Source organism: Scyliorhinus canicula, chromosome 3 (genome assembly GCF_902713615.1).
Source record: "Scyliorhinus canicula chromosome 3, sScyCan1.1, whole genome shotgun sequence".
Lineage (NCBI taxonomy): Eukaryota > Metazoa > Chordata > Chondrichthyes > Carcharhiniformes > Scyliorhinidae > Scyliorhinus > Scyliorhinus canicula.
The window spans coordinates 13,582,547-13,609,198 of record NC_052148.1 but is presented as its reverse complement, the minus strand read 5'-3'; the positions used below and the strand labels follow the sequence as shown (position 1 = coordinate 13,609,198).

At 44.7% G+C, this 26,652-nt stretch overlaps 1 protein-coding gene across 6 annotated transcripts in view; it reads left to right on the top strand.

Annotated features, from left to right (window-relative positions):
* The window catches only part of exoc6b (exocyst complex component 6B), a 658,566-nt gene that overhangs the window by 437,281 nt on the left and 194,633 nt on the right, over positions 1 to 26,652 (top strand). For 4 of the 6 annotated variants that reach the window (XM_038793136.1, XM_038793133.1, XM_038793131.1 and 1 more), the window contains 2 exons: positions 147 to 252; positions 7,059 to 7,168. In XM_038793136.1, coding sequence (XP_038649064.1) covers positions 147 to 252; positions 7,059 to 7,168 — 216 coding nt within the window. The remainder of the gene's footprint in view (positions 1 to 146; positions 253 to 7,058; positions 7,169 to 26,652) is intronic. The other 2 variants (XM_038793134.1, XM_038793132.1) reach the window with 1 other exon arrangement.

Here is a 26,652-nt window from a genome sequence, read left to right as displayed (position 1 = left end):
TTTAATTTTGGTAGGGCTAAATGAAACTTGTAACTGCCAAATGTCCAAGAGAAATTGCTTGGGAGATTGGTGAAGCTTGGCGTCACCTCCTCCTGAAATTGGATCACGCTACGATGTTAACGCTGATGATTTTGCTTTTCCACCAGATACATTTTAGACCTGGATAACTACAGTGCTATTCCTGTCTTGAATGAAGAGGAGTACATGAGAGTGATGGGCCAATTTCCATTCCATGATCCAGAGCTGGAAAATGTAAGAAATTATTACCGTGTTAATGTTTTCATCGTCCACTTCATAGCCAGATAGTCTGAAGATGAAATAAAAACTAAAAATGTTGCAAATACTCAGCAGGTTAGATAGGATCCTTGGGAAGGAGAAATCGAGTTAATGTTTCAGGTTGCTGACCTTCCAACAGAACTGGTGCGTTAAAATATTCTACTTTTATTTCAGATTTCCAACATTCACGGTATTTTGCTTTTATGTTGATTTGAAGTTGAAGTGACTTTGTTCACAAGGAGATTAATACAAGGTACATACATGGTGAAGAGTGTAATGGGGTAGTGACCTGAATGGGGCTTCCGCAGTGGGGTTTTCCTTCAGGTGCAGGAGTTTTCTTTCTGTAATGATCCCCACCGAAGTGTTGACAAAAATGGAGAGTTTTGCAGTGATCTAAAGGATGGGAGCTTGAGGAAACAGCGCAGGTTGGTGGTCTCAATCTTACAGACACATTTGTGAGCTTCTTGCACTTGTAGAGGCGGAAGTGGAATCGGCACTGGGACAGCGATTTAAGGAGATCATAAGAAATAGGAGGAGTAGGCCACAGCCCATTGATCCTGCTCCGCCACCCTATAAGATCAATCTGATCCGTTTGTGACCTTCATGGTACTTTCTTTCTGGCCCCCTCAACCCTTGATTCCCTTCCAGATCAGAGATCTGTTGAACTCAGCCTTGAATATATTCAATGGCCCAGCCTCCACTGCTGTCTGTGGATGTGAATTCTGAAGAGTAACAACCCTTTGTGAGAAGGAGAAGACAGTAAGTAGTGGAGAAAGGAGAACAGAGGCAATCTTCGCTCTCCTTAAGACAGTGGTTCTCAAACTTTGGATTGAAAAGCCCCTTTTGAGATGGATTAGTAATCATGGAGACCCCAACTGAATTATACAATATACCCACAAATGCATATCGTCTGAAAATATAGCAAGAAATGTGTTTTAATAATGCCTGAACAGAAACAGCACCAGAAAAAATCACTGTCTGCCTGCTTCTCACTGCTGTGTCTGTCTATCCTTGGTGTGTAGTTTGACAATGACATTACTAAATCATTCCCCATCTTCAGACAAGACCTGTGCTATCTTAAATATTTAAAAAAGTTCCCATCTCTTGAACAAGCTTAACTCACCTGAGACCCACCACCAGCTGTGGTAAATGCCGGTCTACCTGGCAATCTTCATGCTGTTCTCAGCCCTTCTCCTTGTGTGCTCCTCTCCTACTGCTGTGCCTCACACTAAACCTGCTTCCAGCAGCCGCACAGTTTCCTGCTCTTGACATAGCTTGTTAAGCACTTTCACATTATTTTGTGGCCTGCTGGAAAGTGAACCGTCAGGTAATAATAATAATCGCTTATTGTCACAAGTAGGCTTCAATGAAGTAACTGTGAAAATCCCCTAGTCGCCACATTCCGGCGCCTGTTCAGTGAGGCCGGTACGGGAATTGAACCCGTGCTGCTGGCATTGTTCTGCATTGCAAGCCAGCTGTTTAGCCCACTGTGCTAAACCAGCCCCTGGTGTCCATGGAACCCAGTTTGAGAATCATTGAAGATCGGGGCCCGGCTGAGGTTCACATAGTCTGACTCGCCTGTTGGACCACGTGGTGGTGGTCAGTGCAAGTGGTTATTGTTGGATGGCTCCACCAGTGGAGCACCAGACATACTCAAGTCTGTTCCTGCCTCTCTTGAAAGTGTGAAGACGGAGGGAATGGGGTGAGCGGGTGAGGCGGAGAGTCGAGGCGAAAGAGGAAGGAAATGCAGTCACAATTTTGCTGGGGCCAAAGGCATCACAGGGAAGTGATAAACCCATTCAATATACCGATGACTGAAGGAATTTGGGAAATGAAGATGCCAAGGCTCAGCAGTTTGGAGTTCTAACGAGCAGTTGGTATTGACTAACATTAAATTTACTTTTCCAAGGAATAGTGCAGAATGAAGTGGTGATTGAGGAGGTTTGAAAGATACGGGTGACAGTGAAAAGTATTGATGAAGTCCCATTTATGTCTTTGGGTTTTAGGCTGTCTCAGTGATGTTTGATGTCAATGTAGTGCACGCTAACTGGGAGATAATACCAAGATTATAGTGGGCAGCACAGTGAGTAGCACAGGTGCTTCACAGCGCCAGGGTCCCAGGTTCGATTCCCAGCTTGGGTCACTGACTGTGTGGAGTCTGCACGTTCTCCCTGTCTCTGCGTGGCTTTCCTCCGGGTGCTCTGGTTTCCTCCCACAAGTCCTGACGTGCTGTTAGGTGAATTGAATATTCTGAATTCTCGCTCTATGTACTCGAACACGTGCCGGAATGAGGTGACTCGGGGCTTTTCACAGTAACTTCATTGCAGTGTTAATGTAAGCCTTCTTGTGACAATAAAGATTATTAAAAACTATTAAAAGATGATGTAATCAGCAATAGTGGGATCTTTTGTGTTATAGTATAACTTGAAACTGATATATTAAACGGCTAAATGCTGGTCGGGTTTTGTGCCACAGTGGGGTAGAGTGCTTGAAGGTGGAATAAGAACATAAAAACTAGGAACAGGAGTAGGCCATCTGGCCACTCGAGCCTGCTCCGCCATTCAATGAGATCATGGCTGATCTTTTGTGGACTCAGCTCCACTTTCTGACCCCAACACCATAACCCTTAATCCCTTTATTCTTCAAAAAACTATCTATCTTTACCTTAAAAACATGTAATGAAGGAGCCTCAACTGCTTCACTGGGCAAGGAATTCCATAGATTCACAACCCTTTGGGTGAAGAAGTTCCTCCTAAACTCAGTCCTAAATCTCCTTTCCCTTATTTTGAGGCTATGCCCCTAGTTCTGCTTTCACCCGCCAGTGGAAACAACCTGCCCGCATCTATCCTATCTATTCCCTTCATAATTTTATATGTTTCTATAAGATCCCCCTCATCCTTCTAAATTCCAACGAGTACAGTCCCAGTCTACTCAACCTCTCCTCGTAATCCAACCCCTTCAGCTCTGGGATTAACCTGGTGAATCTCCTCTGCACACCCTCCAGCACCAGTACATCCTTTCTCAGGTAAGGAGACCAAAACCGAACACAATACTCCAGGTGTGGCCTCACTAACACCTTATACAATTGCAGCATAACCTCCCTAGTCTTAAACTCCATCCCTCTAGCAATGAAGGACAAAATTCCATTTGCCTTCTTAATCACCTGTTGCACCTGTAAACCACCTTTTTGCGACTCATGCACACCCAGGTCTCTCTGCACAGCAGCATGTTTTAATATTTTATCGTTTAAATAATAATCCCTTTTGCTGTTATTCCTACCAAAATAGATAACCTCACATTTGTCACCATTGTATTCCATCTGCCAGACCCTAGCCCATTCACTTAACCTATCCAAATCCCTCTGTAGACTTCCAGTATCCTCAGCACTTTTTGCTTTACCACTCACCTTAGTGTCATCTGCAAACTTGGACACATTGCCCTTGGTCCCCAACTCCAAATCATCTATGTAAATTGTGAATAATTGTGGGCCCAACACTGATTCCTGAGGGACACCACTCATTGCCAACCAGAGAAACACCCATTAATCCCCATTAATGACCCATTAATGGCGTGTGTCTGGATTGACTTCTGTGGTCAGCACTTGACCTGAGTCATTTGTTATTTTGATGACTGCACTCAAGCACTTATCCAGTCAGGACAAGGCTCTTGGATCTGTTCCAGTATCTGAAATATGTTCCTTCCTTGAATAGATGAACCGCAGGCCTATGAAAGTTCTTGGCTATCACCTTGTCCTTTAATTAGCTGGGTGTTTCCTATTCTAGTGCAACACCTATTAAATCAACCACTAAACGGCCCCTTAATGCCTTTTCACTTTTAGTGAAAGCATCTATTTTCAGCAAGTGTCTTTGGCGGTCAGAGCTGGGGTTTACCTGGTTTGCCGTGCCTTGTCATGTCTTGGCTCCAGCTGCATCTACCCCGTCACTTTGGATCAGTCATATTGCAGTTTTATTGATCATCTGACGCTGACTTTGTATGGAATTGCATCGGCATATACATGTTGCTTACGGAGGTCATGGAAACCGACAAAATGAATGATTTCCAAAAGAAATTGAATCGCACTTGAGGGAAATGAACTTACAGGGCTACAGGAATACAGCAGGAGGATGCAACTGACTGGATTGCTCTACACAGAGTCGTCAAATACTCATTGGGCTGAATGCCCATATTGTGTGCCACAATAACTGTATGAGATGAGTTTCTAAGCGATTGGCCCAAAGCTGATGAAGGAGGAGGGATAGGATAGATGAAGAGAAAACCTTTCCACCAGTTGGAAAATTTAGGTCTATAGGACATAGCCTAAAAGTTATCGTCAGGCCTTTTGGTAGAGAAGAAAACACTTCCAGGCAAGCCAAACATAGTGTTTTTGTAAATCCACCACTCTGTCTTAGAATTCCCCCTATACCAAAAAAGGGCCGATATTCCAAATGGTGAACAGGGATTCTCACTCCCTGACTCCGATGCAGGCTTCAGTGGGTGCCATTCAGGTCAAACTATATTTCCAAGTTATTCCCCGGTATAACCCATACCTTCACCGAAGAATTCTACCTACTTACCCCTTAGTAGCATCGATGTCCTGGGTCCTGCATTGCTAAGGAAGTGAAGTAAGCTAATAACCACTTTTTCAGGTTAAATTATTTTATTATTATTATACTTTTTTTTATAAGTTGTAAACACTTTCTTTACAGAAAGGAAAAACGATTAGTGATTCTGGATGCTGCTGGTTTGTTGTTGGGACCTTCAGACTCTCTCTCTCTTGTAGTTCTCCTCCCCTTCTCTCCTGTTGCTGTTTCTCTGTTTTCTCTGTTCTCTGTGTTCTGTCCTCCCCATTGCTGCTGGTTGCTGCTGCTGCTACACTTCCTTAGATTGGGCCAATTTTATTTCAACCTTGCCCTTCATAGCCTGAGCTTTCTTGGGATCAATAACTCTCCCATCAAGTTTGTGCTCCCCATTCAATACCCTGTCTACTCTTTCAGGATCCATTTTAATTAAGCAGTCTACAATCTCTCCACCTCCTGAAAAGCAGTCCCTTAAATCTTTCTTACTTGTTTCCCAGCTGAGTCCACCAACAAACATCTTCCTTCTCATCCTCCTCATTCTTGCTGCCGTTTCTTTGAGCCTTCCACCTCCTTGAGGGGAGCGGAGTTCCCCCGGGCCGTCAGCTGTTCTTGCCTCGCGTTCTGCTGCTCTCCGTTTCTGCTGCTCTCCTGATGGCTGCTGCCTCGCGCGTGGGGGGAGTGGGAGGGGCGAGGGAAGCCCGCGCTTAGTGATTTTTGGCGGGAGAGATCGGGACCTCCGATAGGGAATGGACTACGGGGCTTAAAGGGGCAGTACAATGTTTCAACAGCACAAAGAAATCTATGCAAACTCTCTTTTTTCTTTTTCCCTTTCTCCTGCTGCAGGTTGTAATAACAATTCTGACAGACTGAAATTGACTGCATTTTTGACAGAAGAGCTGACCACAGTTTCTGCTCTTTTCAGCTGCCACCAACCTCTTGTGGGATCTTTCCCTGCACTCTCCCAGACCAGATATTGGCAGACCTCTATGTTTCAAATGACACATTCTGTATTTTACAGAACAATAGGCATCCCAAAGCTGCCCAAAGCTCCACAAGTTAGCAAACATGGGGATACTTGCTGTCATCTGGATAGAGATTTTGTGGAAAATTGCTTGAAGAGATAGAGGGAGATCCTTTTGAGGAAACACCCGGCAGATTCACTGCATCTGTGTCAGACTATTGCTTAACCTGACAGCCTTTGGCAAAAGCTCAGCTTAAATTCCGAGCGAAACGAAAAGCTGAACTGACTGCTACAGACCTCACTCCTTCCATTAATCACATAATCTTTATCCCACTCGGATGTACTGACCTGCTTACCTTAGTCTAAACACGATGTCTCAAATTATCTACTCTCCAGGGAATCTCCCACAATCATAACAAAATTCAGTTAGGCTTTATATAGGTAAACAATTACATGGGTGAAATGAATGATGACATCACTTTTACAACATCTTAACTGCATCTTTTGCAGCCACAGAGTCTGAACATCGAACCCTAGAATCTTTAATAATATTACTGCAGCAAATATATATACCTGGATTCAGGCTTTTAAAAACATTACTGCGACAGATATAAAATACAATATGTATAAAACAAATTTCTCCCATTCGTCACAAGAGGTTTCCAAAACTCACATTGGCAGCCACATCTCCTTCCTCAGTGACCGTCTCTGGCTCCAATTTACCTCCTGTGGATTCCAACTGAAGTTCCATCCTTAATGTTTCCAGGATTAGGTATTGCCGAGACACAGTGTTCCTCAGCCTGCTGTTCTGACCACATTGCAAGGTCCACAATCAGTGCCAAGCGCACCCCATATAAACACGCAACCTCTCTCTCCAGCAGCACCAACTCACCCTGTCTCAAAGCTGTCCTGGTTCCCAATTTCATTTCACTCTTAACCTCATCCGACCCCTTGAAGAAACTTTTTCTCTTCCTTTAAAATGTTAAGGAACGAAGCTCCAACACCTTGGAGTTCTGCTGGACACTGAACGTTTCTCTGTTTCTCTCCACAGATGCTGCCAGACCTGCTAAGTTTTCCCAACACTTTCTGATCTGATTTTTATTGTTTTGCTGTGTTTTTAAAAAATTGTTGCTCACCGTGCTTTACGTGACATTGCAGTGGCATGCAACATTGAATGTGCTGTTGCTCAGAATCTTTGTGACTTTCTTTCCACTCCCGTGTTAACTTGTGTTCCTTATTTTCAGCAGTCCTTCCCCAAAAAGTTCCCGTTCTCGGAATTTGTGCCCAAAGTCTACACTCAGATTAAAGAGTTCATCTACGCCTGCCTCAAGTTTTCAGAGGACCTTCATCTGAGGTAAGGAGACCACGAGAGAAAATAAATAATTAAATTGGACATCTGATACTTAAGGCAGCTAATTACCCTGAGAAAACTGAGGCACAGGATGTGGCCATTTACACCTTTGTGTCTGTTCCACCATTCATTTCATTTCATAGAATTTACAGTGCAGAAGGAGGCCATTCGGCCCATCGAGTCTGCACTGGCTCTTGGAAAGAGCACCCTACCCAAGCACCTCCACCCTATCCCCATAACCCAGTAAGCCCACCTAACACTAACGGCAATTTGGACCCTAAGGGCAAATTAGCATGGCCAATCCACCTAACCTGCACATCTTTGGACTGTGGGAGGAAACCGGAGCACCCGGAGGAAACCCACGCAGACACGGGGAGAACGTGCAGACTCCGCACAGACAGTGACCCAAGCTGGGATTCGAACCTGTGAAGCATTTGTGCTAACCACTATGCTACCGTGCTGCCCATTCAGTGAGATCATGGCTGATATATGATGCCAACTATACCCACCTTTTTCCTATATTTCCTAATATGTTTGGCTTGCCTGGAAGTGTTTTCTTCTCTGCCAAAAGGCCTGACGATAACTTTTAGGCTATGTCCTATAGACCTAAATTTCCCAACTGGTGGAAAGGTCTTCCATCTATCCTATCCCTCTTCCTTCATATCTTGTAGACTTCAATCAAATCCCCTCTTAACCTTCTGAATTTTAGGGAATCCAGCAATCCCAGAATTCGGAGACCGATAGTATGGGGCTCAAATCACATGTATGAATGGATGAAGAACAGCAGCAATCATATTGGTTTTGTTAAAAATCCGGCACTTGCTTTGGTCATTTTACCTTTTGCCAGCCATTAAATCACCAGCCTTATTGAAATCCATTTTACAATTTGTCATGGTGGCATTTCAATTCAAAGATCTCGGGTTGCTCATCTGGTACTTTGAACCACTTGGTCCCTATGCCCTTGTGTTGCAATGTTGATTTAATTTTATCCCTTTTCCTTTGGCAATGTTTGAAAAACAATTTTTTGGTGGGTTCTCTTCTCACCATCACTGGTCCATCAAGAGACAGGCAGGGGGTCAGATGACTTGTTTCCAGGCACCTGCCAAGAAGGGTCTGCAAAGTGATTGTGAGGAAGTGCAGAAACGGTTCGAGAGTGATAACATTGATATGTATAAATCTCTGGTCCATCTCCACCTGGAACAATATGCATAAATCTGCTGTAAACTGTCGTCCTGATTTCAAAATCCTTACCCTCGCATTCAAATCCCTCCAAGGTCACACTGCTTCAGACCAATGACCTTCAACATTTCTGTACCATTTCAATTTTGCACCCTGTGCATCGCCGATATCCTCCCCCACCCCCAGAATTGACAGTCAAGCCTTCAGTTGCCTGGGCCCAAACTCTGGAATTCCTTCCCTCAGCCTCTCCACCTAAACCTTCCATGATGATGTTCCTAAAAACCTACCTCTTTGGCCAAAGTTCGGTTCAACTAGTCTGACATCTTGGCCGGGATTCTCCCATACCCGGCGGGGCGGGGGGTCCCGGGGTAGCGGAGTGGCGCCAACCACTCCGGCATCGCGCCTCCCCAAAGGTGCGGACTTCACCGCACCTGTAGGGGCTAGGCCCGCGCCGGAGTGGTTGGTGCCACGCCGACTGGCACCAAAACCGGCGCCAACGGCCTTTGGCGCCCACTGGCTGGCGTCGGGGTTGGCCGAAAGGCCTTCGCCGGTTCGCGCATGCGCCGGTGCGTCAGTGGCCGCCCGCCGATTGGTGGGCCCCGATCGCGGACCAGGCCACCGTGGGGGCACCCCCTGGAGTCCGATGGCCCCGCCCCAGGACCTCGGGGGCCCGCTCGCGTCGCCAATCCCGCCGCCACCAGAGGTGGTTGAAACCACGTCGGCGGGATTGGCCTGTCAGCAGCGGGACTTCGGCCCATCGCGGGCCGGAGAATCGCCGCGGGGGGCATGCCGATCGGCGCGGGGGGCGGAGAATTCCGGCCACGGCGGGGTCGGGACCTCCCTGTGGGGGGTCGAAGAATTCCGCCCCTTATGTGGTTTGGTGACAAATTTTGTCTGCTTACACCCATGCGAAGCACCTCAAGGCATTTTACTATGTCAAAAGAGCTCTACAAATGAAAGTTTTTGCGATAATGTGGGGATAGTCTGGCACCAGAGAGAATGTAATGAATTATAGGTCAATGAATACCTTAGATTGGACCAGGGGTCTTCAGCCAGTGGCTCTGTTTCATTTAATCTCATTTGTGGCTCGTAACCTTTTCCAGTTAGATCACTCAAACATGCAAAAAAAAAACCTGAGCGAAAACGAAGCCAAGAAAAGCTAGAGCTGTACTTTTATTGCGGGGTTAAAAGGCTAATCTCGCTGCACTTCATGGTTTGAAAGTTTAACAAAAAATATCATTGTGCTCGAAATAAACCTGTTTAGTGGTACAACTACATCATAACTATAGACTATTCCTTTGGTTCAAGGAACAGACTTTATGTTTGTGACTATTGTTTTTTTCCCACACCAGGCTGAGATTATTAATTATTCTGAATGTATATAAATAGTCGCTTGGTGATACATAACTTGTGTTGCTGAAAAAGGAGACATGCTGTCAAAGCTTTTTGTCTGACACGCATCAGGTTAGACACAAGAATGCCAAATTTCAAAGGGAACAACACTTCATACTGCGTGCAAAAGGGTTGCTGATTGGTTGGAATGTTGACTCTGGTTCAGTTATTCCTGTGGAGAATGCATCTGCGAATTATTGTTCCCCCCACATCACACATCTGTTGACCAGCAATCTTTTCTTATTCAGTATAAAACATAAACTCAGCAAGGCTCCTTACACAGCACCTCTCAAACCCACAACCTCTATTATCTCGATAAAAGCACAAGGACAGCAGACACATAGGAACACCACCACCTGGAAGTTCCCCTCCAAGCCACTCACGATCCAGACTTGGAAATATGTCACCATTCCTTCACTGTTGCTGGGTAAAAATCCTGAAATGTCTTCCCAAACAGCACTGTAGGTGTCCCACTTTATGGACTGGAGGGGTTCAAAAAGGCAGCTCACCACTTCCTTCTCAAGGAAATTAGGGATGGGCAACAACTGCTGGTCTCACCAACAACAACATCGTCCCATGAACTAAATTTGGGAAATTGTTCCTCCCTTTGAAATTTGTCATTCCTGTGTTTGTTCTGATGAGTGCAAGATCACATTTTTTCACTATTTTCACTATTTAACTTATATATGCAAAATGTCATTCTGCCAGACATGCTTGACAATTTAGTTTTAAATGTCGACTTTTAGAAATGCCAAATTTTTCTCTTGAAGTTCCCAAGAGTAGCACAACTGTTGCTTCGCAGCACCAGGGAGCTGGGTTCGATTCCCACTTGGGTCACTGTCGGTGCGGAGTCTGCACGTTCTTCCTGTGTCTGCGTGGGTTTCCATCGAGTGCTCTGGTTTCCTCCCACACGTCCCGAAAGATGTGCTTGTGAAGTGGACATTCTGAATTCTCCCTCAGTGTACCTGAACAGGTGCCGGAGTGTGGCGACTAGGGGGTTTTCAAAGTAACTTGATGGCAGTATTAATGTAAGCCTACTTGTGACAATAATAAAGATTATCAGTAGGTTTTCTTTTGGCAATTTGTTTTAAATTCTCTTCAGGCAGCAGAGGCTGCTCACCCCTGGGATAGACTCTGGATAAATGAGAGGCAACTGGGAAAGTTCACACTGAAGCCGGAAAGGGCTCAGGCAATTGCCAGTTCACTTTAATAAAAAAAGCATTCTAAACACATTTTCAGAGTTACAGAAAACAGTAAATAACATTATAAATCAGTTTAGCAGCTGCCCAGAGTGTTGAAAGTGGAGTTTTAGATTCTTTGTCGATTCACTTTTACATGGCCCAGCTCTAATATTAAGGTTGTTCCCTTTAACACTCAGAACGCAGCGCGTCAGAGCAGCTTGGGCAGTAAAACCATCTTTGCCAGCTTCACCTACACCCCAAGAATACATTTTTGAAATATAAACATGCCTCATGCACGCTGTGCTCGAGCTTATTGATGTTGCTGTTGAGACATTGAGTGGACAACATATTTCCATGTTGGTGAAACCTGACAGCACAGAAGGAGGCCTTTTGGTCCATTATATCTTGTCCAGCTCTTTGGGGAAAAAAAAGGCAAATTAGTTCCAATTCTCTGTTCTTTCTCCACAGCCGTGCTAATGTTTTCTTCCATTACCTTGTCCCTCTTTAGGCCTATGACCTTCTCCAGCCCTCATAGTCATCTATGCTGCTCTGATTCTGGCCTCTCGTGCATCCCTGATTGTCAGCATTCTTCCCTTTATAGTCTTGCCTTCAGTCGTTGAGGCCCTGAGCTACGGAATTTCCTTTCTAAATCTTTCCAACTCCGACCACCTGCTCTTCCTTTAAGACACTCTTTAGAACCCACCACTGAGCAAGCTTTTGCTCACTTACTCTCAGATCATTTCCTGAGACTAGCTTCACACTTGGTTTGGTAATGCTCATGTAAGGTACCTTCGGATGCTTTATTGCGTGAAAGTTGCTGTATAAAGTTGTTGAAGCATGTGCACAATTCACCTGAGTTGCTTTTATGTTTTGCAAAACCAACAGCTGGGAATGTACGAACATAATACTAATATGTGTGACATAAATAGACTCTTCAGATTTTGAGCCAATTCTGCCATTCATTTTGGATCATTCCTGATCTGTATCTCAATTCCATTTACCTGCCATTTGCTGCATTTCCCCCAGCAACCTTACTGGAGAAAACCTTTGTCAGTCTAGGTTTTGAGTTTTTCAATTGATTCCCCAGCATCACCAGCTTTGAGAGAGACCATTTCAGCGTTCTACATACCTCTGGGTACAGTTCTAGATGTCACAAAGCTTTCTTAAAAAGAAAGGAGGACTTGCATTTTTGTGACCTCCAGATGTTCCAAAGTACTTTACAGCCAACGAAGTGCTTTAGAAATGTTGTCACTTTTAATGTAGGAAAAGTGGCAACCAATTTGTACACAGCAAACTCCACAGATGAGACTGTGATGATGGCCAGATCATTTGTTTTTTTTAGTGATAATGTTTGAAGAGTCAATATTGGCCAGGGAACTGGGAAATGAAAAGCTGGAGAATATTGGTCAAATGAAGTAGCAATGATTCGATGTTGCCAATCTTGATGTTTAAAAGCCCATCGATGGTAGAAGGAAGGACTGTGAAGTTCCACAGTTGTGAGGTTCTGGGAAAGAATGAATTGGAGCTGGAGACAATGAATGTTAGCCTCCGATACAATGGGTTTGTGTGTGTCATTTGAGAAAATTCCTCAACTCTTGTTGTCTAAGGTGCTTTTAAAACACTTGTCAGCTCGTAACAAAAAAACAAAGCCTGCATGTCAGGGGAAAATTTAAATAAAACGCTTTGAGTGCACTTTGCTGCAGTCTTCCCTGCTGGAGTTGTTGTCCTGTTAGAAAGGGCCCCCTGCAAAACAATGGCCCACTATCCCTGACCAATAATGTCGCCTGCCACTTCTTCCCTTCAGTAACGTGACAGGTTTGAATTGGTTTTTATTAGAGGGTCTGCACAGAGAGCCAGCAGGACATTTAGCTGTCATTCTTACTGAACCCTAGAGTGATGGGGTCAGCCCGTCAATCACGTTAGGTATGCCGGGTCAGAGGCTTGAGTCCTTAGGAAGCAAGGTATCGAGTTTGGTGGTGTCTTTTTCCACACTCTCTTCTGTCTTTCCTTCAACGCTTGTTTTATTTTTATTTCGCCCGGCATTATCCCCCATTGATCCCAGAGTCGAAGCTGAAATAATGGCATTTGTATTGTCTCATGCCTTCCTATTTCAGACGAGATGTTAAACCGAGATCCGGTCTGCCCTCTTGCACAGATGTAAAAGGATTGATTTCACGATTATTATTTTGGAAAAGAGCTGTCCCTGGTATCCTGGCTATTATTTATCCCTCAATTAATGCTACCAAGGCGGTACGGTGGTACAGTGGTTGGCATTGCTGTCTCACGGCGGCGAGGTCCTGGCCCCAGACCACTGTCCGTGTGGAGTTTGCACATTCTCCTCGTGTCAGTGTGTCTCTCACCCCACAACCCAAAAAGTTGTGCAAGGTAGGTGGATTGGCCACGCTAAATTGACCATTAATTGGAAAAAGATAATTGGGTACTCTCGATTTATTTAAAAAAATTAATGCTACCAAAAATCGATTATCCGTTGAGTATCATATTGCTGTTTGTGGAATCATCTTGTGTTCAAATTAACTGCTGCGTTTGCTATATTACAACAGCAACTGCACTTCACAAGTACGTTGTTCGTTGTAAAGACGTTTTCAACATCCCAAGCTTATGAAAGTTGCCATAGGAAAAATGAGTCTTCCTTTCAAAGTTGCGGAAGTAAACGCAAGGAGCAAGGTGGTGAATTGCCAGTTAATTTATCTGGTGAAGAGGGTGGGGCGGTTTGGAGCAATGGATGATGGTTTAGCTAGGAATGTTTACTGCAACGTTAGAGTAATGCCATGAAATCTTTAATGAACAACTGGATGAAGCCTCAACGAAACATCTCATCCTCTGGACACCATTAACCCCGTAATGACTTAGACCATGCCTTTGAAATTGGCCAATTAGAATAAGAGTTCCCTGATTAGTGGCCCAATCAGGGAACCCCTGCACTCCCGGTGTAGACAGCAGACTGAATGGTCATGGTTGTTCAGCTGTTGGGTTTGTAAATAAAAGGAATTCTGGTGATGGGACTTCTGCCTCCGTGAACTTATTACACCCTGGACCTCTGCTGGCTCTCTGTCTGCCAGCCATCTATCATTTGCCTACATTGTAACTACAACCATTTTTCAAAAGTCCGTCATTAGCTTTGAAACAATTTGGGACATTCCAAGAGCACGAATGATAAAGTAACAGCAAAAATGACAAGTTCTATTTGTTTGTTTTTATTTCATTTTACTTTTTTTATAAATTTAGAATACCCAATTCTTTTTCCAATTGAGGGTCAATTTAAAGTGGGCAATCTATCCACCCTGCGCATCTTTGAGTTCACAGAACCCACTGTGCAGAAGGAGGCCACTCGGCCCATCGAGTCCGCACCGGGCCCTACAAAGAGCACCCTACTGAAGCTCACGTATCCACCCCGTCCCCGTAACCCAGCAATCCCCGCTTAACATTTTTTGGACACTAAGGGCAATTTATCATGGCCAGTCCACCTAACCCGCACATCTTTGGACTGTGGGAGGAAACTGGAGCACCCAGAGGAAACCCACGCAGACACGGGGAGAACGTGCAGACTCTGCGCAGACAGTTGTGGGGGTGAGGCCCACACAGACATGAGGAGAATGTGCAAATTCCACATGTACAGTGATGCAAGACCTGGATCAAACCCGGGCCCTCGGTGTTGTGAGGCAGCAGTGCGAACCACTGCCCCACCGTTCCACCCGACAACCTATATTTATAGCACCTTCAATGTCATGAAAAGTTCCAAGGTACTTCTAAAACAAAATATAACACTGAGCCACTTAAGGCAATATTAGGTCAGATGATCAAGAACGTGGTCAAAGAGGTCGGAAAAAAGCAAGATAGCGGGGAGGAGAAGGATAGGGAAGATGTTCCGGAACTTTGGGCCGAGGCAGGAAAAGGCACAGCCTCCAATGGTGGAGCAGTTAGAATTGAGATGAACAAGATGCCAGAATTAGATGAACACAGATATTTTGGAGGGTTGTGGGGCTGGATGGGATTGTAGAGATGGGGAGGGATGATGTCATGGAAAGATTTTAAAACAGGGCTGAGAATATTAAAATCAAAATATTTCTTGATCAAAAGCCAGTGTCGGCAACAAGCACAGGGAGTGATGGGTGAATGGGAATGCGGGTTAAGACACGGACAACAGAATTTTGTATGACCTCAAGTTACAGTGGGTAGAATGTCGAGACCAGCTAGAAGTGCGTTTAAACAATCCAAACTACAGATAATGAATGAGGGATGCTTTATAAATACAAGTTCTATATATATGTTGCTTGTTAACAAGGAGCAGACAATGACCGGATAATTACATTTGTGATGTTGGTTCAGGGATAAATATTAAGAACACGGAAGAGAACACCCCGCTTGACTTTAAAATGGGGGAAAGGGATCTTTTCCATTCACCCAACAAGGAAATGGGAATGGAGCTGAAAGCTCCACTGTCGAGCTGGATCTACCCTGGATGTGATCATTCTGACAGTGGAAATTGACCCTTTGGTTAGATTGTGATCAGTGAGGCCCACCTTGCCTTTCACCTGACATATTACTTTAAAATTCTTTCCAGGAACAAAGTAGCTTTGAATCCTTAGAGGGTTTTAGGATGTCACTTTTACACCCGGGATTTCAATGTTTTCACCTCTGGGATCTGGTTCTGAAATGTTTCTAGACTGTGAAGCTAAAAATCACTTCACTGAAGTATGTCAGGCATCAGGGCAAAGTAATTTTGAGGTAGGTTCATTTCAGTTCCTACTATTTGTGATGGAGAACAAAGGAGAAATTGTTTTAGAAAAGGATTACAAAGAACAGCACAGGAACAGGCCCTTCGGCCCGCCAAGCCTGCACCAATCACGTGAACTATCTGTACCACGCCTGTGTCCTTCTATACCCCGTCTGTCCTTGTGCCTATCTAGATAAGTCGGCAACATATCTGCCTCAACCACCTCACTGGGCAGTGCATTCCAGGCCACCACCACCCTCTGTGTAAAAAAACTTGCCCTGCCCATCTCCACTGAACCTTTCCCCCTTCACCTTGAACTTATGACCCCTTGTAATTGTCATTTCCACCCTGGGAAAAAGCATCCAACTGTTCACCCTATCTGTACCCCTAAAAATTTTATAAACTTCTATCAGGTCGCCTCTCAGCCTCCGTACCTCTAGGGAGTACAATCCGAGCTCATTCGATCTCTCTTCATAGCTAAAACCCTCCATACCAGGCAACATCCTGGTAAACCTTTTCTGTATTCTCTCCAAAGCCTACACGTTCTTCTGGTAGTGCGGTGACCAGAATTGGGCACAGTATTCCAAATGTGGCTTAATCAACGTTCTATATAATTGTGACATTTTCGAGCTTTTATATTCGATACCCCGCCCGATGAAGGCAAGTATGCCATATTCTTTCCTTATCACCATTTCCACCTGTGCTGACACTTTTGAGGATCTGTGGACCTGCACACCCAGATCCCTCTGTGCCTCTATGCTCCTGATGGTTCTGCCATTTATTTTATAGCTCCCACCTGAATTAGATCTACCAAAATGCATCACCTCACATTTGTCCGGGTTAAATTCCATCTGCCATTTCTCTGCCCAATTTTGCAGTCTATCTATCCTGTTGTATTCTCTGACAATTTTCATCACTAACCGCAACTCCTGCACTCTTAATATCATCCGTAAACTTGCTAATTAGACCCGCTACGTTTTTTTCCAAGTCATTTGTATATATTACAAAGAGCAGAGGTCCCAGTACTGATCCCTGCTGAACACCACTAGTTACAGATCTCCATTTGGAAAAACACCCTTCCACTGCTACCCACTGTCTTCTATGGCCAAGCCAGTTCTGGGTCTATCCAGCTAGTTCACCCCTGACCCCAAGTGATCTAATCGTTTGCACCAGCCTGCCATGAGGGACCTTATCAAATGCTTTACTAAAGTCCATGTCGACAACATCCACAGCCCTTCCCTCATCAATCATTTTTGTCACCTCAAAAAATTCAATCAAATTAGTGAGACATGACCTCTCTCGTACAAAACCATGCTGTCTGTCGCTAAAAAGACATTCACTTCCAAATGATCCTATCTCTGAATCTTTTCCAACAATTTCACTCTCACTGACGTCAAGCTCACTGGCCTATAATTACCCGGATTATCCTTGCAACCTTCTTAAATAATGGTTCAACATTGGCTATCCTCCAATCCTCTGGGATCTCACCTGTGGCCAACGAGGACACAAAGATTTCTGTCAGAGGCCCAGTAATTTCATCTCTTGTCTCCCTCAGTAATCTGGGATAGATGCCATCTGGCCCTGGGGATTTGTCTAACTTAATGCTTTTGAACACACTTAACACTTCCTCCCTCGTAATAACAACCTGTTCTAGTGATGAACTACTTGGTGCAGGAAAGAAAAAAGTTGTATAAAATGTTGTGAGTGACTATGTGTGGAGTTTGCACATTCTCCCCGCATCTGCGTGGGTTTCCTCTGGGTCCTCCAGTTTCCTCCCATATTCCAAATTTGTGCAGGTTAAGTAGATTGGCCATGCCAAATCAGTGTTCTTCAAACTTTTTTTCCGGGGACCCATATTTACCAACCGGCCAAACTTCAGAACCCAACCCGGCCGACCTGCGCAACCCACGCCGGCTGACCGTCGCGACCCACACCGGCCGACCTTCGCGACCCACGCCGCCCGACCTGCGTGACCCACCATTTTTTCTTACCTTGTTTGCTGCTGACAAGAATGGAGGAAATGGTTTTGGGTCCCTTCGGCCCTCGTACACGCTCCTCCAATGGATCCTGTTGGATGAAGGTGAAGCCTTCCTGTGTCGGAAAGTATGGAGTCTCCATCTATCCAAAGTTCTGAATTTTTTTCCTGTAAAACTTTATCAAATAAACCCGCCCCCTCAAAAATTGTAACAAAAAATAAAATGAATAAAATAAATGAAAAAATGAATAAAACCCCCCCACGAACTTGTAAAAAGCAATAAAATGAATAAAATAAATGAAAAAAAATTAAATGAATAAAATAAATGAATAAAAACCACTGCAGAACTTGTAAAACAAAAAGCAGCAACCGTTTAAAAAAATAGTGGCCACACTGCGCATGCGTGCCCGATTATCGGCACGCATGCGCATTTGCGGCCGAATTTGTTTTTTTAACACGTTCGCGGCTGCTTGCAGCCGGTGTTATGAAAAGCCGGCTGCTGTGCGGGGATTTGCGCGATCGGGAGCGCTGGGGACAATGCCTCCGTGACCCTCCTGACACCCGCTTGCGACCCACCCGTGGGTCGCGCCCCTGACTTTGAAGAACACTGTGCTAAATTGCCCGTTAGTGTCCAAAGGTTACGTGCCATTACAGGGATAGGATGGGGGAGTCTGCCGAGGTAGATTAAAAGCAAATTACTACGGATGCTGGAATCTGAAACCAAATAGAAAATGTTGGAAAATCTCAGCAGGTCTGGCAGCATCTGTAGGGAGAGAAAAGAGCTCGAGTCCAGATGGTCCTTTGTCAAGGCTAGGTCGGTTGTTCTTTCAGAGAGTCGGTGCAGATTTGATGGGTCGAATGGTCTCCTTCTGCACTATGGGGATTCTATGATTCCTAAATGCTTAGGGTTCATCTGAGTTTGGACTGAACACGTTATTAACATTACTGAGAGGAAGTTTGATAATGCACTTCACTGTATATAACTGGAAATGTATGAGGTGCTAGTTAGGAATGTTCAAATCTACATCTGACATAGAAGCACTTGATGTTGATTCGGATCCTTGAAATAAAACATATTTTCTTCCCAACACTAATGTCTCTTTTTATTGAGGTAAGAGAGATTATGTTGATGTTTACATGGACTTCCGAAAGGTGTTTCATAAACTGACAACAAAGTTGAAGCTCCTGCAATAATAAGGGGGGAGTGAAGGATGGGTGTATTATCATCCAATTTTTTTTCAAGATTTCTTTGTTGTTAAAACTAACAGTCCTGTGACTCTGTTCCTCCATGTTTGATTAATAAAAAGTAAAAGTCATGGTCTTTTGAGCCAGGGTTCCATTCTGAGGTATTTCTGTCCAGCCGCTGACCTGCTCAAATGACCACAGCATATATTTGTCTGGTCCAGTTAGGTGTCTGGTCAACTGTAATCCTCAAAGTTGTTTCATGGAAGGGTTAAGAACCAGAGGACACAAAGAAAATAGCAAAAGAAATAACAGTGGTATGGGGGAAAAAAATTTTTACGCAGTGAGTCGTTAGCACTTGGAATGTGCAGCCTGAGAGTATGGTGGAGGCAGATTCAATTGATGCTTTCAAAAGGAAATTTTGATGAGCTTCTGAAGTGGAAAAAATAGTACAGGGCTATGGGGAAAAGGTAAAGAGCGGGACTCGCTGATTTGTTCCTGCAGAGAGTCGGCACAGACACAGGTCTGTGGTGCTGCAAGCATTCTATGCTTCTGTGACTTATTCATGCTGTAAATAAGGAGGCAACTCAGCCTATCATGCTTGTGCTGTATCTTTGAAAGAGCTATCCAATTCATCCCACACTTTTCCTCTCCCTCTCCCCAGCCCTCAACCTTACTTTTGCTACACCTTCACATTCTTCTGTTTCAAGAACTTATCCAACTCCCTTTTGAAAGTGCCTGCGACATCTGCTTCCACCATCCTCTCAGGTAGTGAATTCCACCAAACCAAGCACAAATCCTCCCCCTGTTCACATCCACTTGTTCCCCCCGCCCGCCATGAAAATATTTATTTTTGGAGAGTGGACTCTTCAAACAGGCTGTTGTTCGTCCAGTCTGCTTGTTGCACATTGGGTCCTGGTATGAGAGGTCCTGCCCAATCAAATACCGATACATAAGATGGGCTGCTTTGCCGAGGAATGGTTCCATTTCGATCGGGATATCAGTGATTTCCGAATTAAGATAGATAATTGTAACCGCTGTGTCAACACAATGCTTAATGGTCCCTGATAGCCATTCATTCTCAACCGGAAAAAGAGAATTTAACAGAATACACATTCTGTTGGTTTGTATGAGAAGTGATGAAAGCTGGTTGCAGGTTAGAATCTAATCAGGAGGTTCAAATGGCTTATATGTAGAATAATGGTTACCTGGGAGTGAGTTACGGACTGTAATCTAATCTAGAGGTTTTGACGATTGATGATATCTCGAGATAGCGCCTGAGTCATAAGGTTATGCAGGAGAAAGTAACAAGCTGGAATAATTTGGTTGAAGAATTAAAAGAAAGAAAGTTTATATCACACAAAAACAGAAAATGATGAACTATCTCAAGTTTATATGTTGTCTTAGAAATATTGTAAGGTGGGCGGCACGATGGCGCAGTGGTTAACACTGCTGCCTGCAGCGCTGAGGAGCCCCGGGTCACTGTCTGTGTGGAGTTTGCACATTCTCCCCGTGTCTGCGTGGGATTCACCCCCACAACCCAGAGATGTGCAGGGTAGGTGGATTAGCCACACTAAATTGCCACTTAATTGGAAAAAAATAATTGGGTAAATTTATTTAAAAAAAAAAGAAATATTGTTAAGGTAAAGTCGCCATAATCCCAGATGGCCATAGGCTGCTTACCCCCTCTGAATGGTGAGTTGACTGGTGGTGATTTAACCTGAGGATCACCACACCTCAGGTGAGGGGCAAGGTGGAGATGGCGGTCCTGCTCAGCCGGTACGAGGATTCAACCCCCCCTTGCTGGCGTTGCTTGGGCATCATGAGCCAGCTGTTTAGCCAAGTGAGCTAAACGGGCGCTCAGAAATATTGTAACACCTAGATGAAAGTCCAGTTACTGTTGTTACATAGGTGAATATAGGAGCTATTTTTTGCACATCCATAACCGGCAGTCAGGTGAATAACAAGCTCATCTACCCAGAGTTAACTTTAAAATAAAGATGTTGCTGTGAAACTGGATCTTTGACTCCTGGGTAGATCTTGCACGAGGGAGGTGAGATTGACTTCTTATGAAGAAAAAACATCTGTCCTCATTGCCTTGTGGCAGGATTCCTCCCCATAGTTCTGGTGTCACTCATTTCCTTTATCTCCTCACACGAGCATCAGAAAGAATATTGTAGTTCGGTTCTAATGTGGTGTTGTTGACAGATGCCTCCTGCAGGGTGGATAGTTTGCGATTTAAGACACTGATTGTGTCCAGCACTTTACCTGTGCATTTGAAGACAAGTGCTGGAGGGAGCATTGGGAATATGTGTCCGAGAGCAGGCCCTTTTATTAAATACATTGTCTGCACTATTCCTCAATCAGCAGGGGAACCCATTGCATTTTCGGCTGGCTGCTGAATTACAGATTTGGCGGTGTTGTGTTTAAACCGTTGATATGCTCCCCTCCCTAATGTGAGGCGCCATTCTTGTTATTATGTTGCTGTCAATGAGTGTTAACAGCGATCAATAATTTAATCACTGTGCCATTTGGAAAGAGATCAAGCGCTTTTCACCACCCGAAGATGCCCGAAGCCAGTGAAATTATTTTATTGTCGTATCGTCACTGTTGAAATTTTGGAAGCACAGCAAACAAATTGTTCTGCAGAATACTATGAGCTCCCAATCTGAACTGTAATGTTGAGTGAGCAAAGGTGATTGCTCTCTGCGAGCAGAGGGGAGCATTTGAAAGGCCAACCCAAACCTCGCCATCCCCATCCCCCACCCATCTCATTGTGTGCCGTGTCTGTTCAACATATATCATTACAGCGTAGGAGGGAAGGGTGGCAATGAAGGAAGCATTTCTTTCCATAACCACAACATGGCGAAACCTTCATTCAGACTCCGTCAACACCAATATTTTAAATGCAAGTTTGCCAAATAAAGCCTTTTCTTCAACCTTCTCCCTTGTCTTCTCTCCTGCACTCTTCAACTTTGGCGGTGCCTTGCCAAGTGGGTGTTAAGCCTTGGCAGCAGATCTCTCAGCAGCTGGTTATAGTAGCAAGGGAAGGAATTCCGTGGTGGGATGGCCTGGGATTAGCGACCTTTCTAAAATGTAATTCTTGAGATGTGGGCGTCGCTGGTTAGGCCAGCGTTTATTACACATTCCTATTTGCGCTTGAGATGGTGGTGGTAAGCAGCCGCCTTAAACCGCTGCAGTCCATGTGGTGTAACAGCTATTGTGCTGTTAGGACAGGAGCTCCAGGATTTTAGCCCAGTGATAGTGAAGGAAAGGCAATACATTTCCAAGTCAGGGCGGTGAATGACTTGGAGAGAAACTTCCATGTTGTGATGTTCCCATGTTTCTGCAGTCCTTGTCCTTCTAGATGGTAGTGGTCCTATGTTTGAAAGGTGCTGTCTGAGGAACCTTGCTGAGTTCCTGCATTTCCTCTTGTAGATTGTACACACGGCTACAATCTACAAGAGGAAATGCAGGAAGTCGATCTGCCATCTACAACGAGTGTGATGGAATATCCCCCCCCCCCCCACTTGCCTGGATGCCTGCAGCTCCAACAACACTCAAGAAGTTTAACTCCATCCAGAACAAATCTAACCACTTGATTGGCATCCCATCCAGGAGTAGACCTTCTGGCCCCTTGAGCCTGCTTCGCCATTCAATAAGGCCATGGCTGAACATTTTGTGGACTCAGCTTCACTTGCCCACCCGCTCACCATAACCCTTAATTCCTTTACTGTTCAAAAATCTATCTGCCTTTGCCTTAAAAGCATCCAACGAGGTAGCCTCAACTGCTTCACTGGGCAGGGAATTCCACAGATTCACCACCCTTTGGGTGAAGAGGTTCCTTCTCAAATCAGTCCTAAATCTACTTCCCCTTATTTTGCCCCCTCGTTCTAGTTTCACCTGCCAGTGGAAACAACCTCCCTGCTTCTATCTTATCTATTCCCTTCACAATTTTATATGTTTCCAAATGGAGGACAGAGTTCATGGTCTGAAGTTATTGAACTCAATATCGAGTCCAGAAAACTGTAAAATTGGAAGATGAGTTGCTGCTCCTCCAGCTTGCTTCACTAGAAAATTTGAGCAGGCTGAGGAACGAAATGCGAATATGGGAGCAGGATGCTGAATTAAAATGGCAAGCGACCAGAAGGTCAGGATCATGCTTGTGGCAATGTGGTCACCCAGTATGTGATTGGTCTTCTGATGGCACTTTGTCATGTCATCCTTTTTCCTCAATCATGGATTCCGCAGACACACTTTCGCTCTCACCACTTCCCCTCTCTCCCAGAGACATGATATGGTTTCCTTTGTCCTTGGTTTCCAGTCATTGGTAACCAGGCAGGATGTTGATAGTGGATGGCTTCAGCTTTGGTGATGCCATTGAATGTCAAGGGGAAAATGGTTATATTCTCCCTTGTTTGGGATGGTCATTGCCAGGCACCTGTGTGACACCAACGTTACCTACCACTTATCAACCTATGCCTGAATGTTGTCCAGGTCTTGCTGCATTTGGACCTGGGCTGCTTCAGTATCTGAGGAGTCAGGAACATTGCATAATCATCTAGGAACACCCCACCACGAACATTGCATCGTTAAAAGATTGGCAACGTAACAAGAAAAAGGGAGTTGGAATAAATGGGTCATTTACAGGTTGGCAAGCTGTAACTAGTGGAGTGCCGCAGGGATCATTGCTGGGGCCTCAACTATTTACGATCTGGATTAATGACTTGGATGAATGGAACGACTGCATGATGGCCAAATTTGGTGTTGATACAAAGATGCAGAGGAAAGGAAGTTGGGAGGAGGAGACAATGAGTCTCATAGATTGTTCAAGTGAATGGGCAGAACATTGGCAGATTGTATATGATTGGGGAAAATGTGAGATTGTCCACTTTGGCAGAGAGGCAAGAAAAGCAGGATATTATTAAATGGAGAGGAACTGCAGAACGCTGGAGTTCAGAGTGATCTGCATGTCCTTGCACATGAATCACAAAAGGTTAGCATACAGATATAGCGAGTAATTAGAAAGGCAAATTGAATGTTGGCCTTTATTGCGACAAGGATGGAGTATAAAAGTAGGGAAGTCTTAATACAATTCTGCAGGATGTTGGTGAGACATGAAGTACTGTGTACAGGTTTCATCTACTTACTGAAGAAAGGATAGACTTACATTGGAAACAGTTCTCCAAGGTTCTCCAGGGTGATTGTGGAATGAAAGTGTTGACTTCCGAGGAAAGTTTGAGCAGGTTGGGCCTCTACCCGTTGGAGTTTTAGGAGAATGATAGGTAATCTCATTGAACTGACCAAGATCCTGAGGGGGCTTGACAACAAAGATGCTGAGAGGATGTTTCTTCTCATGGGGGAATGCCAGAACTTGGGGGCACAGTTTATAAATAAGGGGTCTCCCATTGAATACGAAGATGAGGAGGAACTCCTTCTCTCAGAGGATCGTTTGTCTTTGGAATCGTCTTCCACAGATACCAATGGAGATTGGGCCATTGAGGACAATCAAGGCTGAGTAAGACAGATTTCAGGTCGACAGGTGAGTCAAAAGCTATGCGGGAAAAGTAGGGAAGTGGATTTACAAGGATATCAGCCAAAATCTTATTGAATGGCAGGATAGGCTCGATGGGCTGAATGGCCTGCTATTCTTATTTTTATGATCACATGACATTTCCCTTTCTTTGCAGCTGCATCTGTCTGACCTCTGCAGGAAGGGTTGTTTTTTGAAGTTGTTGATATTTATTAAGGATCTATCTGACTTGTGAGTATTTGACACTTCAGTCTCTCCAACCCATTTATTTGACCTGATAGTGCTTGATGGAGTAATGTGTTCAGCTCCTTCTACCTGAGCTGGGTAGAAGAGTTGCTGGCTTCAATGTTCATGGTCAAAGAAATGTTCGTAAGGAGCACCAACAGCTTCATCTTGACGAGCAAAATGTATCCTTGAATGTTGGGAAGGAGACTCTTTTTAGAATCAATCTCTGCCAGTACATTTCAGTGGACATCTGGAGTTCTGGAACGCATTCTGCGCAATGTAAAGGCTCATAGGCTGTGGTCGCTCAGTTTAGAAAACTCCGCGCTCCAAATCAGAAGCATCTGCCTAAACAGAGAAGCCTGGTTTAAATTCATCAGTTTCTTCTGCCGCTGTGCATCTCCCAAAATCCAGAAAATCTGTCACTCCCACCTCCTGTACCCAGTGCATTGCTCCCAATAAGATACCGTCTGATGCTTTTATTTAATTGGACTAAATTCTAAGTTTTTGGAAGTTAGTCCAATCAGCCTCTAATTTGCTTGATCCCAAATATGCCACCAATCTTGAAGAATGGATAATAATTCTTCATTTACACAATAAATTTGTTAACTATCTAATCTCTATCTGCCAGTCCTTTTGTTTGTCTTTTACCCTTTATTGTAATTCATCCTCCCTCTCAACTTTCCTGACATTTTTTTCCTTCTTTCTCTCCTCCACTTTCCCTTCCCCCTTCCCCTTTTCATTTCCTCTTTCTCTCCTTCCTTCCCTCCCCTTTCCCTACCCGTTTGAAATCCACTTTGGTGGCAAAAAAAGGAAGGCAAATCATTATTTGAATGGAGGTAAATTGAGAGAGGTGGATACTCGGCGAGACCTTGGTGTCCTCGTGCATCAGTCGCTGAAAGTAAGGGTGCAGGTACAGCAGGCAGTAAAGATGGCAAATGGTATGTTGACCTTCATAGCGAGAGGATTTGAGTACAGGAATAAAAATGTCCCATTACAATTGTATAGGAAATTGGTGAGGCTACACCTTGAGTATTGTGTGCAGTTTTGGTGCCCTTATCTGAGGAAGGATGTTCTTGCTATGGAGAGAGTTTACCAAGCTGATTCCTGGGATGGCAGGACTGTCGTATGAGGAGAGACTAAATCAGTTTGGATTATATTCATTGGAGTTTAGAAGAGTGAGGGGGGAATCTCAAAGAAACTCATAAAATTCTAACAGTTTTAGACAGGGTACATACAGAAAGAATGTTCACAGTGGTGGGGGAGTCCAGAACCAGCGGCCATTGTTTGAGGATAAGGATTCTTCACCTTTTAGGACTGAGGTGAGGAGAAATTTCTTCACACAGAGAGTGGTGAATCTGTGGAATTCACTACCACAGAAAGTAGTTGAGGCAAAAACACTGCGTAATTTCAAGAATGATTTAGAGCGAGCTCTTGGGACTAAAGGGATCAAATGATATGGGGGTAAGGCGGGATCAGGATATTAAACTAGATGATCAGCCATGATCCTAATGAATGGCGGAGCAGGCTCAAAAGGCCGAATGGCCTCCTCCTGCTTCTATTTTCCATATATGTTTCTTCCTCTGCTCTCTAATCCACTCTCCCCCCTCCTCTCCCTGCCTGTTCCCCTCCAGTGCCCCTTCCCGTACTCCCCGTTCCCATGCCCTCGTTATCCTCTCCCCGTTACTCTCTTCCCTGTTCTCCTGCTCTCTTCCTCTCCTCCGTTACCCTCCCTTTCCCCCATACTCTCCTCCCCTCCCTGCAATGTAGAAGAAGGCCATTCGGCCCATTGAGACTGCACCGACCGTCTGAAAGAGCAGCCTATCTAGGCCCACTCCCCCACCCATCCCTGTAATCCCACCTACCCTTTGGACATTACGGGCAATTTATCATCACCAATCCACCTACCTGCACATCTTTGGACCGTGGGAGGAAACCGAAACATCCAGAGGGAATCCATGCAGATATGGGAAGAACGTGCAGACTCCACACAGATAGTCACCCAAGGCCGGAATTGAACCCCGGTCCCTGACACTGTGAAGCAGCAGTGCTAACCACTGTGCCATCTCCCTCTTGTACTCTTATTCT